A 12,986-nucleotide genomic window follows, 5' to 3' on the forward strand; every position below is an offset into this window, starting at 1 on the left:
GAACAGAATTGTGTCTGCTCGCTGTAAATGCCAAGTAAGTGCAAGAGACCTCAAGTAGGGTGACATTGACCTCTGAAAAACATTGCTTGCAACAATGCTCTGACAGTGTGAGAATCCTCCTAGAAGGCCATCTTAGAGAATTCCTTTGCAGACACTCCACTCTAACTGCTGCTGATGACTAATTTTGTTCCAGATCAGTACTTGGTGGTTGGAGCAGAAGAAGGGATCTACACCTTGAATCTTCACGAACTCCATGAGGACACCCTAGAAAAGGTAAATGACTTGAAATGCATAAACTGGATTAGAAAACGTATGCACCACCTTATGAAAACTAAGCATATTCACAAATTCTTCAGTTCCTACAAAGCCCTACATGGCTGACCGTAGTTGCGGTCTCACAAAACACAACAATAAACAAAGGTAAGTAATATTGGAGAACATTGATTATGCTAATTTGTTATGGTGTGGATGTTCGAATCCCTGGATGAAAATCATTCTCACTCAACAAGGGTGCTGCAGTATTGTTTTAGAAAGACTGATTGCATGATATAAAGTTATGAGCCCCGACTACATCACTCTCTACAAACATTTACCCCCGTAGACAGTCACAAATTAATTGTTGAAATTCAACCTGAAGACAAAATGAAAACATTTACAAAAATAAATAAAAAATGGGAACGAAAGGTCTGGCTTTAATGTGCGAACAGATGTAAACACAGGTATGCACAAATGATGTTTTCATGTGTTTAACATTTAAGGTCAGACCATTTACTTTGACAGTGATGGGGAAAAAGTAGCATAAAAGGCAAGTATTCTGTGCAGAATGCATATAGCCGATAACTGATTGAATGTGACAAATATTGGGATGATTGAATACACTTTTCAGATGTAAATTAGATAAGTATGTATTCTAGTAGAAGCACTTTGCCTATAAAGCAGAAATATCATAAAGCTAATAGCACAAAGAGAGAAAAATACTTCTTGTGGAGGAGCCAAAGACCACTGTATGTATATTGTAAAGCATTGACAACAATAGGTTCTGCAGACTTCTGTATTGTTTGGGCACCTAAAAATACAGGCCCACAATATTTCGCACAATGCAGCAAGCGAACGTGCTGCACTGCATGGAAGGGTAAGGGCAGGAATGTGCCGTATTTAACATTATATGGCGCATTCCTGCGCTCTGTCTGTGCTGGCACACAAACTGCTGCCTAGCGCCAACGCAGGCACCCTTGCACCATGGTGCAAGGGAGCACGCGTTTTGGGCAGAATTATGCAAGAAAGGGGCACCTTCTTGCACAAAAACGATCCTCAGAGGCATTTTCCTCTTTCCAAGTGTACTGCAGAATGCAGCAAACTCAGAAAGAGAAAACAATTAGGAGAAATAGAGATATTTCTCCTTGTTGCACCTCTGGTGGGGAAGCATACAATTCTGATACATTCCCAGGTCTACCAGTGTTGGTGAATCTGGTAAACTGTTAGAATGAATGGATGGATGTGTGGGAACACCCATGGTCCTCCCATGGCACGCTTCCTGCTGCAGAGTAAGGCAAGGTAGAGATTTGCACTGCCTTGCGTACTCTGGATTTATTAAGCCATTCAGGACCACGCAATGTGGCCTTGTGTGGCTTGGTAAATCTCATTTAGGTTTGTGTCGCCCTTGAGTCTCCTTGCATGATGCAAGGGCGACGCAAAATCCTGATAGATGTGGGCATAGTTTGCAAAACCAGTTTGGTGTTCGGCAAACACAATTACTAGAATAATGTTAATAAATGTAAATTATAGAAAGCGATGGAGGGGGTGAGTTACTGGTCTCACTCCGAATAAAGACAGATATTTTTGTGGGCAGCGGTGTTGGTGAATTTAGAGCAGTTCAGAAAGAGAAAGACCATTGTTTACAGAAGTGTCACTGCAGTGGATTTCCCAGTCAAATAAAGCAATCATTGTTACAATGTGGAAAACTGAATACAAAGTGGCACTTGGTTGATACATATCAAGTTGATACTTTGGAGGAAAGGAATAGGCATTGTCTATGCAGTGCAAAACATTGCATAGCCACATGGATGGAGTATTCAAAGAGTTAAGAAAGTGATTTTCTGAAACTAGGCACAGAGCTTTGTTAATGTGATGCAAAGTGCTTATTTACAGAGAGAGTAATCTTGACCCCAGCCTGGTGTTGATCTTTTCCAACTGTCGGCATTATATGCTATACCCATGGTCTACATTTCACAGATGACGTAGACCTCACACATTCTGCTTAAAGGTGTACCGCATACAAGCACTGTAACAGGATACAATTACACACCTTAAAACATGATGAATTTTTAATCTAAAGAAAGGAGAAATGTATCTCTTTAGTTGATGATGCGGTCCAGTCTGGACAACCTTCAACGCTAAGGTGTTTCCCCTGTTGGCTGCAGGCTGTGGAGCAGCTTTCAAGGATTGAGTATCACATGGGATCAGTCAGGCTCTGTGTTTTTTAAAATTTTATTTTGAAGAAACATTAGCATATATAAACCACGTATATATGAGATACAATATAAACAAAAACTCAACCAGTACTAATACAGATAAATATCAATAGGCAGAGGATATATTATTGGAAGTTTCCCCAGATTTACAGCTCTAGTTTCTTCCTGGTTACACCTCTTGCTTTATAAAGTGCAGTTTCATAAGTAGTGCATAATCGTAGCAGCTGGTGTGCATAAGCAGGTGGATTGCAATTTTTTCAGTAAGTAGCTATAATTTATTTGGCAACCATAATTGCGGCAAAGCAGAAACCCATGCATTCAAGAGGTATATGTTGTATTAAATCTATAATGAATGACATACTAATTTTTATTGTTATACCCATAGTTACAGACAGTTTGCAAGCTATTGAGCGACAAAAATCGATTAGCCTTGGGCAAGTTGCAAACATGATCCTTATTCGCCTTTTCCATAGTACAACTAGGGCATATAGAGCTAATATTTCTATTCCAGGAGTGCAACCTGCTGAGGTTGAAGTGTAGTCAATTAGTTCATTTGTATTGCTGCATTAGTAAATTCCCATCCTGCAAATATTTACATGCTTGACTGTATAGACTACCTATTTGAGTGACCACACCTATCAGCTCATTTTTGTGCCATGTCGTCATAACAATAATTCTGATAATTCAGTTTGCACTCTTACAGGAAGGAATATTAAACATTATCATCCATTTGTAGCTAAATACTTCTGCCATCCCTACCTTTCTTAAACTTAACTAGCCTGAAATGGTTTGGATCAGAATGTCGGACTGCCATCTCTTAGCATTGGTACCTAAACACAAAAAGTATATATTGTCATAACTAGCCTACCTAGTGATAGAAAGGAGACTTGCTGCCTCTGACCGATTGTTGCTCAGTAATAAAATTGAAAATTTGGAAGTGTGACCCACCATCTTCCGGTAAATTTATTAGAAAGTTGGTGGTGCAGCGCCCATTGTTAAAACCCCAGACAAATCAAAATATATCAGTATACAGCTTCTTGAAAAAGAATAACGGGATGTATATTGGGATAGAATGAAATAAGTTAAAAAATATGTTGAGTATAGTAATTTTAATTAAGATGCTCTCCATTTTCTGTGGTACAACTATTTTCCTACTGTGCATCCAGTTTTGTTTTACACGTGGCATATTACTTCTGTATCTGTACACACAAGATGTTCTGTCAATGATGAACTGATGCTTTCTTTAACCATATTTTCACAAACCCACTGCCAATAATGTTTTTTTAACGCCTCGGCTGCCAATAGTGATTAAGAAAGTAGATTGTCCCAAAGAATTCTCAGACCTATGGCTATTAATAACTGTTTCATTTTTCTAAGCCAATCGACTTTATGGAATCTGTCAGCCTCAATAGCATCCTTTAGTGCCATGGCCTACTGGGTAAGTTTGGGTTGTTGCCATATCCTTCTCCAAAATAACAGTGGGCAGAGCCTAGCTCTATATTCTAGAGTGTTCCTAACCATGTCACTCATCACAGGCTTCAATGGGGTACTCGGTGACAGCCGGACTAAGTTTCTCACAAACTGATTTGCGGATCTAATCAGGGAAAATAAGTTTGAAAATCCTATTAGTTCTAATTCAAACAGAACTGAACTAACTACTTTGGCATCATAAATCTGAACCACTGGTGAGATGTGTTTGCTGAAGGAGCTTCTATGTTCTCTTGCTATAGCACCCGTGAGCTGCCTCTGCTTAAGAGTCAGTAGTTCCATCTGTGGTTTCCATGAGAGGTTAGAAGAGAGAGTAACACCTAGGTAATTGAAGACATCTACCCTCGCGAGTGTTGTACCCCCCAGCTATAAACTGCCTCTGAACAACTTCTGTTTTTTGAAGGACATGAACTCAGTCTTAGCAGAATTGATCTCTAATCTACATTCGGAGCAAATTTTCTCAAAGCGGGATAATGCATTCTGGAGCCTGCTTGGTGTCTTGGATATCAATAAGGTGTTGCCGCAAATAGCAGTATAGGTGTGGAAATGTGTGTCTTTATGCCAGCCAGGGAAGGGGCATCAGTTTGAGTACTAGAAAGAAAATTAACACTATCATTAAGGAATAGGGAAAATAAGGTGGGTGCCTGGACGCAGCCTTGGCAGACTCCTTTATTAATAGGGAATCGGGCAGCTACTTGGACATGGCTGCCCCAGCAAACCTGTGCATAGTTTCCCTCATGTATATGAATTATTAAGTTCAATCACAAGAGAAGGGGACGGGGAGCTATTAAAAGGTCCAGTACCCTTGCTCTCAAGACGAAGTATGAAAACACTAGGGGGTTAACTGTTCCTTAGGAGAAAAGTGCATCAGGATGGATGATGGTAAAAGGGGGAGCTTCCTTATTAGTAAGTAGTGCTCTCACACACTTGTGAGAGTGTCATGCTTAATCATCAGGCTTAGCTCCTTGTGGGGTCGGCGCTGCAATACCCCACAAGCCCCGCAAGAGTGCTCTTTGGTGGAGATTTTTTTATATAAAGCAGCGATGGTGAGTGAGGGTGTGTGGGGTAAGTGAAATTATGAAGTAAAACTACCAGAGGGGTACCATAAGACATATACATTTAATTAGGGGTCCCCTTGTATGAATAAAAAGAAAGGTGTGCGTGGATTGTGCTTCTGATTATGAAGACTGACAATCTATCAATGTGTGTAAGTCAACATGGTTCATGCCCCAGTGGTCCAGGAGGGATCCATGGTGTTTCTTCAGGACCAGAAATACAAATAAAAAATAGGTATCCCTTAGGGTTGGGTGTGTATGTTACTGGTATCTAATGATTACCGTAAAGCAGCTGAGTTGGGAGGTGAATCAAGCAAGTTCCTAAATGAGTCGAGCTGATACCTCCATTGTATACCCTAAATGGGGTCCCACTCCAACCCTACAATCAGGGACATTTTTGCACCCTGGGTCGAAAGCAGATGACTGCGTCTGAGCTGCGGTAGAGGTTTTGGCTGGTCACGGAGCCTGGTGTATTCGCCTACCCTTGCATGCTGCTCGCACGATTGGCCAAAAACTCTATTGCACCTCAGACGTGGTCATCTGCTTTCGACCCAGGGTGCAAAAAGCCCACCCCCAGATGTACAAGGTGTGGTCTTTTAAGAGCTGATGACCAACATGTTTTTTCACCTGTTCTGGGATAAAGTATTTTTGGCAGGACATTGAGAATGTGGTCAAGGATAACTTGGGTGTCAATATCACGTTAAGTCTTGTGTTGGACCTAATGGGAGATGAAAAAGCCTTTCGTAGTCAGTTGAGTAGAGCGCAGAGGGGCCTTCTGTTCTATCTCATGCTTCTAGCCAGGAGAAAGATCAGTAAACTTGGGTGTCAATATCACGTTAAGTGTCGTGTTGGACGTAATGGCAGATGAAACAGCCTCAAGTAGTCAGCTGAGTAGAGCGCTGACGGGCCTTCTGTTTTATCTCATGCTTCTAGTCAGGAGAAAGGTCTGTAAGCAATGGACTGTTTTATCTTTTCCTAGCACGACAGACTGGCTCAAAGTTGTACTTTAGAATTGCCTTATGGATATTGAGTGTAAACCTGATGGGGTGAATGTGAATAAAATATGGGCTGATTTGCTTACGTGGAATGGTATGCTGGCTTCGGAATTGATAGAATGAGAGGTTCTATGATTACACCGTGGCGCCACCTGGGTAACAGGGTAGATGGCTCGACTGCTGCGGTGCGGGCCAGTGTAAATGCAGCAGTCTGAGGGCCCGAACGCTTTCGTCAAAAGGCCTGAGTGTGCAGAAGCCATAGTGAAACGAGGACAAAAAAAGGTCATTGACTTATGGGAGCTCCTTGAATGTTTTGCAATGCCCTGAATTGAGTCTGGTGCATTCAGTTTCCCATGCCTGTATCTCTAGTCGGAAAGAAGACCCCTTGCAAATGGGCACTACTGCGGATCACCAGTTACCCAGAGTCACGGCACAAGAGATCAGTATCTACTGAGGGTCACAGCAGAGAGGGTTTGGTCAGGGTCTAATCAGAAACTTGTCAGTTAGCAATACATCAGTAAGCCACCTATCAGCTAAACTGAAGTGTCGCTATAATCACCAACACTACTAAGATGAAGCCCCAAACTACACCAATATTATACCAAAATGCTTATGGAATGTTACACCAGTACCAAAGAGTCCTAGTCCGGATCTATGAGCCAAGAGGGTGGTTCAGCCCAGCCTCCTCTGGTGTTTGTCAGGCACGGACAGGTCAGCCCTTGGCCCAGACGCGGCCCGCGCATCCCATGCGCAGGGCTGCGAAGCACATACGTACTCTTGATTAGGAGTGCTGGTGAAAGGGTGATTGACCAAGAGGAGGTTATGGGACGTGTAGTCCCCAGCTGCTGCGACTGCAACCCACAACGGCCCTCCCCGCGCCAAGAAGAACTTCAGTAAAAGCATTCTCCACAATGTCCAGCAGGATGGAAATGGCAGGAATCTCCCCAGTAGTTCTGTACCACCAAGCAAGAGTGTCAGCGACTTAGACAAATGAAAAAGTTATTAACAGCCATAGGTCTGAGAATTCTTTTGGATAATCCACTTTCTAAACCATTATCGACTGCAGAGAAATTAAAAAAACATTATGAGCAATGGGTTGGAGAAAATATGGTTAAAGAACGCGTCAGTTCATCATTGACTGGGAGATTTTTAGACTTCAAATGTAGCAGCTTCCTGGAACCTTATTGGTACGCCATCACTATCCCTTTAGACAGGAAGCTATACTTCCAATTTAAGGTTGGCACATTGCCCCTTAAAACATTTACACACATTTGGTCCCCAGAGGAAGATGTGATGTGCCCTACATGCAAAAACTCCCAAGAATCTATCGACCACTTCATATTTGCCTGTTTGGGCATGTCCTATTTGCCTGTTTGGGGTATGTTGGGCCATGCCAGAAATAGATCAAATCTATCTGCAGGCAAATAGAGACCTGAGGCAGTCTTACAGCCCTCAGAATTCTGAGAACAGATCTAAGCTCAGTTTAAGTATGTGCCGTGGCAAAGCATCTGGGTCAATTGTGGTTAATTAGAGCGAGGGCTCTGCATGCCGTTGCGAAATAACTTAAATTATTTTCCCATAAATTATCTCTCCTTTAAAAAAAATAAAAATGTCCTGAGCCAAAACTATTGCAACCTTGTGGCCCAAGCTCTGAAGATATAGGCGCAAGTGACATGTTACTTCTGTAATGTCATAATGTATTTTGCTTGTACTGACACTGCGCCTCAGTTTTTAAAGCTAGTGCTATGAAAATGTCAAATTGTTCTTACGTTCATATATGTACTTGCTTCTTTCTTATCTTCTTTTCATTAATATGTCCACATTGAGTTTTGTCCTACTCTGAGATGGTACCATAAAAATATTACGTTTACCTGTATCTCAAGATGGAAATGTTATCTCCATCTCTTTTTCTTTGCTCTATTAGTATTAATTTACTTTGTCTATAGTCCTACAATTTAATATCAGGCCATGGGATATGATGTTATTTGGGGAAATGTCGTTCTTGCTTGAACGTGATTTTATTACTTTATTCTGGTATGATGCGATGCCATGGCTATCATACCTGTATGAACTTTTTTAATGTGTGTGGCTAATTTTAATGCAATTTTGTAAATAGTTTATCTGCCTGCTTTTATGACATGACGTGAAATTGTCGAAAGAAAGCTAATTTAATGATGAAATGTTATGCGTAAGTATTTTGGCTTGACATAGTGTAATATTCAATTACTTCTAATTAAATGCTGGCTATAAATCCTATGAATTTGAAGCAATAAAAAAGAGTGGTGTAAAGTAACCATTTGGGGCATTTGTTCAAATCTTTGGGAAAAGAAACTGCCATTCTGTGAAGGTAAAGAAACCATGTTAGTAAACTAAAAAGAACACAAATCCAAAACAAACAAAAAATGCAATAAACAAGAAGCATAATAATGATGTAAAATAGTTAACAGCATTAAGCCAATATACACTTTTGAAATGTGAAAAAAGCAATGCAACATTAAATAGGTGTGTAGGTGGAATTAGGGACAGGGTAGGGGTTACAGATATGGAAAGAGTAAGGATTAGCAATAAAATTGAGGTATGGGATAATTAAGAGTTATGGTTCATGATGGGATTGAAAATAGGATTATGTAACGCTTTGGGGAAGGGAAAAGTTTATGGTTTGTATTAGTAAAAGATCAGATTGAGCTAAGCTTGATGCCATATTTTCAATATTCTGACATTCTTGATTATGGGTTTGTAATTATGGTTAATCTAATAGACAATTTTACATCATTGTTGACTATGTGTTTTTTACTTTGGTGTGCTTTATTATGCAGTCTTTATTTTTTCATATGTGCAAGAACTCATCCGCCTTTCCACCCAAGAGTTAGGTTTGCTCGCTGGCATGGTTCAGTGTGGGGCTGTTTTGAAAATATATGACACAGGTGGTTTAGTTTCCTGGTCGATCCCTGTTTAAAAATTGTACAATAAAATGTGATTTAGGTGGACTTTATGCACATAGTAGCACTATGCAGAGAATGGCATCTTCGAGGGTAGCAGCTAATACATGACTTCTGCTATCCCTGAATCTCCCAGTAGGAGATATTTCAGAAGATGGTCCTGAATATACTAACAAAGGCACACTTTAAATTCTTCTTACAGAATACGGCAGTAGAATCTTTCTACTTCTTTAGTTGCATTGTGTCATGGCGCTAAACTAACTTTGTTTCTCCTCAGCTTGTCCCTCACAGGAGTTCCTGGGTCTACTGTATGAATAATGTGCTGCTTTCCGTGTCAGGTGAGTTTTCCAAAAAAGAGCTAAGAGTCCTTTTAAGCAAGAAATGGTGCAATCACGTGGTGTGCTGACCTGTTATGGATGGAGAAAGGAAATGCCCATGTGTTGCTATAGGTTTCTGATTAGAGAAGCCTTTTTTAGGAAACTACACACACCACTGATTTAAAAGTAAAAAATGCATGTGTTGGGATAGACCTCCCCGGGCTGAATCCTAGAGGTGGTGAAAACAATACTTCAAGGCCAAGTTGAAAGGAATTCTATTTTCACCTTTAAGACAGCCTTGCTGAAGAATTTGAAATATTTATCATGAAAATAATAACATTTCATACTCCATGTTCTTCCATTACCCTTTTCCTATCCTACCTTTCACTGTACAATGTTTGCATCCATGTTGCTTCCTCTTCTTTTCCATAATTCATTTTGCTGGTCTCCACACCACCTTTCAATCCACTTGTACTTTGCCCTCCGATGCACTCTCATCTTTGTCATGCCTTATCTCCCACTCCTGTCTCTCTCACACATCCCCCCTCTGCAAACATACCCGGTTTCGTCCCCTCTACAGGGAAGTCCTCTCAGATCTATTGCCATAACCTGCTGGGCCTGTTTGAGCAAAGAAGACATTTGCAGAAGCGGCAGATGACTTTGTCTCTTGCCACCAACAAGCTGACTGAAAGGATCATCCCAAGGTGAGATACTAGATGGCTGCATAGTGAAGAAGGGCGTGCATTGAGGGCCAATGCCTGGGGTGTAAATGCTGATTAAGACTGGGTGAAAAACTGAACAGCCTTGAATTATGCTGAGTGTTGTCCCTGTGGAGGTTTAGGAGCAGGTTGTTTCTCTGGCTCCCTCAAACTTTGGTCCTGGTTTAGATCTTGGCAGACGTCACAACAGTGACGGATATCCCTTCTGCCGAAATATGAATCACATAGGATATAATGGGATTTATATGTTCGAGGCATATGAGCTGCAGATTGTACACTTAGCATAGATCGCCATCTGGTGTTGGGCCCGGATGTTTGCAGTTTGTTTTTCTTCTTGGACAGTCTTTGGAAGTCACGAGTTTGGTGACTCCTCCTTCGGTCCGTACTGCGCATGGGCTTCGGCTCCATCCTCAGATTGTTTTTTTCCGCCATCGGGCTCGGATGTGATACTTCGTGCTCCGGCTTCGAACTTCTACGGTTCCAGCCTCGACGGAAAATCCTCGTTTCTTCGAGTTTCTTCATCATCATCTTCATCTCTCGAAGCGGCACTTTCTCCATCCCGTACATCGGCACCGGCCTTCGGGCCCTCCTCGACTCCGGTCCCGGCCGATGGAAAGGACTCCGTTCAAAAAGTGCCCAAAATGTGGGTCTAAATTTCCCCACACCGACCTCCATCAGGTGTGTAACCTTTGCCTCTCTCCTGAACACGAGGCTAGAGACTGCCCCGCCTGCAAGTCTTTTCGATCGAAGAAGACCATCCGAGATCGAAGAGCTCGACGCACCATGGCGCACTCATCCTCTGCAGCTCCGCCGGACATCTTCGGAGACGGCGCCGAAGCTTCGGGGCAAACACACACCGAGCAGGAGGAAGACGTCGTCAGCGCTTCCGAGGCCGACGACTCCGACGTGGAGGACGTTACACCGGCGCAGCGGGCCGTGAGTACTATGCCCCCTCCCACCCCCGCGCCGAAAACCAAAGAGACTCAGGTTACTCCCTCGCCTGCCGGCCTGGGCAAAACCAAAACCAAAGCTTCTATCACCCCACCTACGGGCCCGGTGTCGAAGCCTCCAAAGTCTCACGGCAGCTCGGGATCGAGCCAGCCGACGCCCGGTGCCGAAAAACAGCATCCGGCACCGAAGAAAGCAATATCCAGCTCGACTCCGAAGCCACCGGTGCCGAAGCCTGGACACTCGGTGCCGACCAAACACAAACATAAATCTGTCGGCACCGGCGCCCCGGCGCCGAAACCTCATTCGACGCCGAAACACCCGGAGACCTCAAGAAAGCATGGCGCACACAAACCACAAACCATCGAAACCCTCGGTTCCGAAATCACCGGTGCCGACAGACGATTCGGCACCATTGGCTCTGTTTACACCAGACCCTTTACAAAAGACTCTGTCCAAAGATCCAAAGACTGGGCTTTTGACGTTAATTACCAAGAAAAGACGCCTTGATACTCCGGCTCCTCCTCCTCCACCCAAAAGGAAGGACTCTGCTACTTCTCCCCTCAGAGTGCCCTCCCCACTACCGCCTCCCCTACCTCCTCCACCCCCTCCCCCTCCCAGGTCTCCGCCACCTCTACCTCACTACGATCCGGCCCCATCCCCAGATCCGGATGACGGGGACCCGGACAATTACCCGGCGGACGCCCCAATGGATCCCACTCCACCAGGGACCCCAGACCCATGGGAGGATTACAATAACCCTGATATACCAGATATACCTCAGGACGACCTATACCCATCCAGGCCGTCTCCTCCAGAGGACTCCTTAGGGTTTCATCATTTAGTGCAGAGAGCAGCACACTACCATGGGGTGGACATGCACAGTGAACCAGTGGAAGAAGACTTCCTACTGGATACATTTGACATACAAGACAAATCCACTTCTATTTTACCCATGCTTAAGGGTGTCACCAAGCACGCTACAGAGGTGTTCAAAGACCCTGTCAGGGCCAGAGTACTGAACCCTAGAATAGAGAAGAAGTACAAGGCGGCACCCACAGACCCTGCATACATTAAGGGCCCTGCTCCCCTAGATTCCCTAGTTGTCTCCACAGCTAGAAAGCGGGCTAACTCCCAATCCTCAGGAGAAGCCCCACCGCCAGACAAGGAATCTGAACTTCTGGACGCGTCTGGTAAACGCACCGCCTCCCAGGCTGCAAACATGTGGCGCATTGCAAACACACAAGCACTGCTTGCGCGATATGACAGAGCACACTATGACGAACTAGAGGCTCTTATGCAGCACCTTCCAGAAAAACACAAGCGCAAGGCTCATGACCTGATACAGGAGGGTAAACTAATTACAAACACCTCCATTAAGTGTGCCCTCGATGCAGCCGACACTGCTTCTAGAGCCATAAATACCAGTGTCCTGCTTCGTCGCCATGCCTGGCTCAGGATCTCAGGGTTCAAGCCTGAAGTCCAGGCGTCCATACTCAATCACCCCTTTGACCAGCAAACTCTCTTTGGGCCAAAGGTAGACGAAGCGTTGGAAAAGATGAAAAAGGACACAGACACAGCAAAGTCTATGGGGGCACTCCAAACACAAGCCTCTAAACGTTCCTTTCGACGCTCGTCCTTTCGTGGCACAGGCAGAGGCTCCTCCACCGATAACACCTCTACCTCCTACAAGTCCCCTCCTCAAAATACCTTTTCAAAGGGCAATCAAAGGGGTGGTTACAGAGGCAACAACAATAAGGGCAGGGGCAAAACCAACAACACCCGTTCTGCCACCCCACCCGCACAATGACTCCCCTCCGCTCCCCCCAGACCATCCGGTCGGGGGCAGACTACAAGACTTTATTCACACATGGGAGTCCATAACATCGGACAAATGGGTGACCCAAATCATTCGGCCAGGGTACTGTCTTGAGCTAACATCTACCCCACCCAATATCCCACCAAGGCACCGTCCAATGTCTCAAGAACATTCCACACTGCTCAAACAAGAGGTACTCTCACTCCTCCAAAAACACGCTATAGAGCAGGTCCCC

General features: G+C 43.9%; 1 protein-coding gene across 3 annotated transcripts in view; it reads left to right on the forward strand.

Moving 5' to 3' along the window:
* Positions 1–12,986, forward strand: part of MAP4K2 (mitogen-activated protein kinase kinase kinase kinase 2) — a 299,578-nt gene that overhangs the window by 243,171 nt on the left and 43,421 nt on the right. For all 3 annotated transcript variants that reach the window (XM_085625928.1, XM_085625929.1, XM_085625930.1), the window contains 3 exons: positions 194–273; positions 9,226–9,286; positions 9,846–9,969. In XM_085625928.1, the coding sequence (XP_085482054.1) occupies positions 194–273; positions 9,226–9,286; positions 9,846–9,969 (265 nt within the window). The remainder of the gene's footprint in view (positions 1–193; positions 274–9,225; positions 9,287–9,845; positions 9,970–12,986) is intronic.

The sequence above is a fragment of the Triturus cristatus genome, chromosome 9, assembly GCF_964204655.1.
Source record: "Triturus cristatus chromosome 9, aTriCri1.1, whole genome shotgun sequence".
NCBI lineage: Eukaryota > Metazoa > Chordata > Amphibia > Caudata > Salamandridae > Triturus > Triturus cristatus.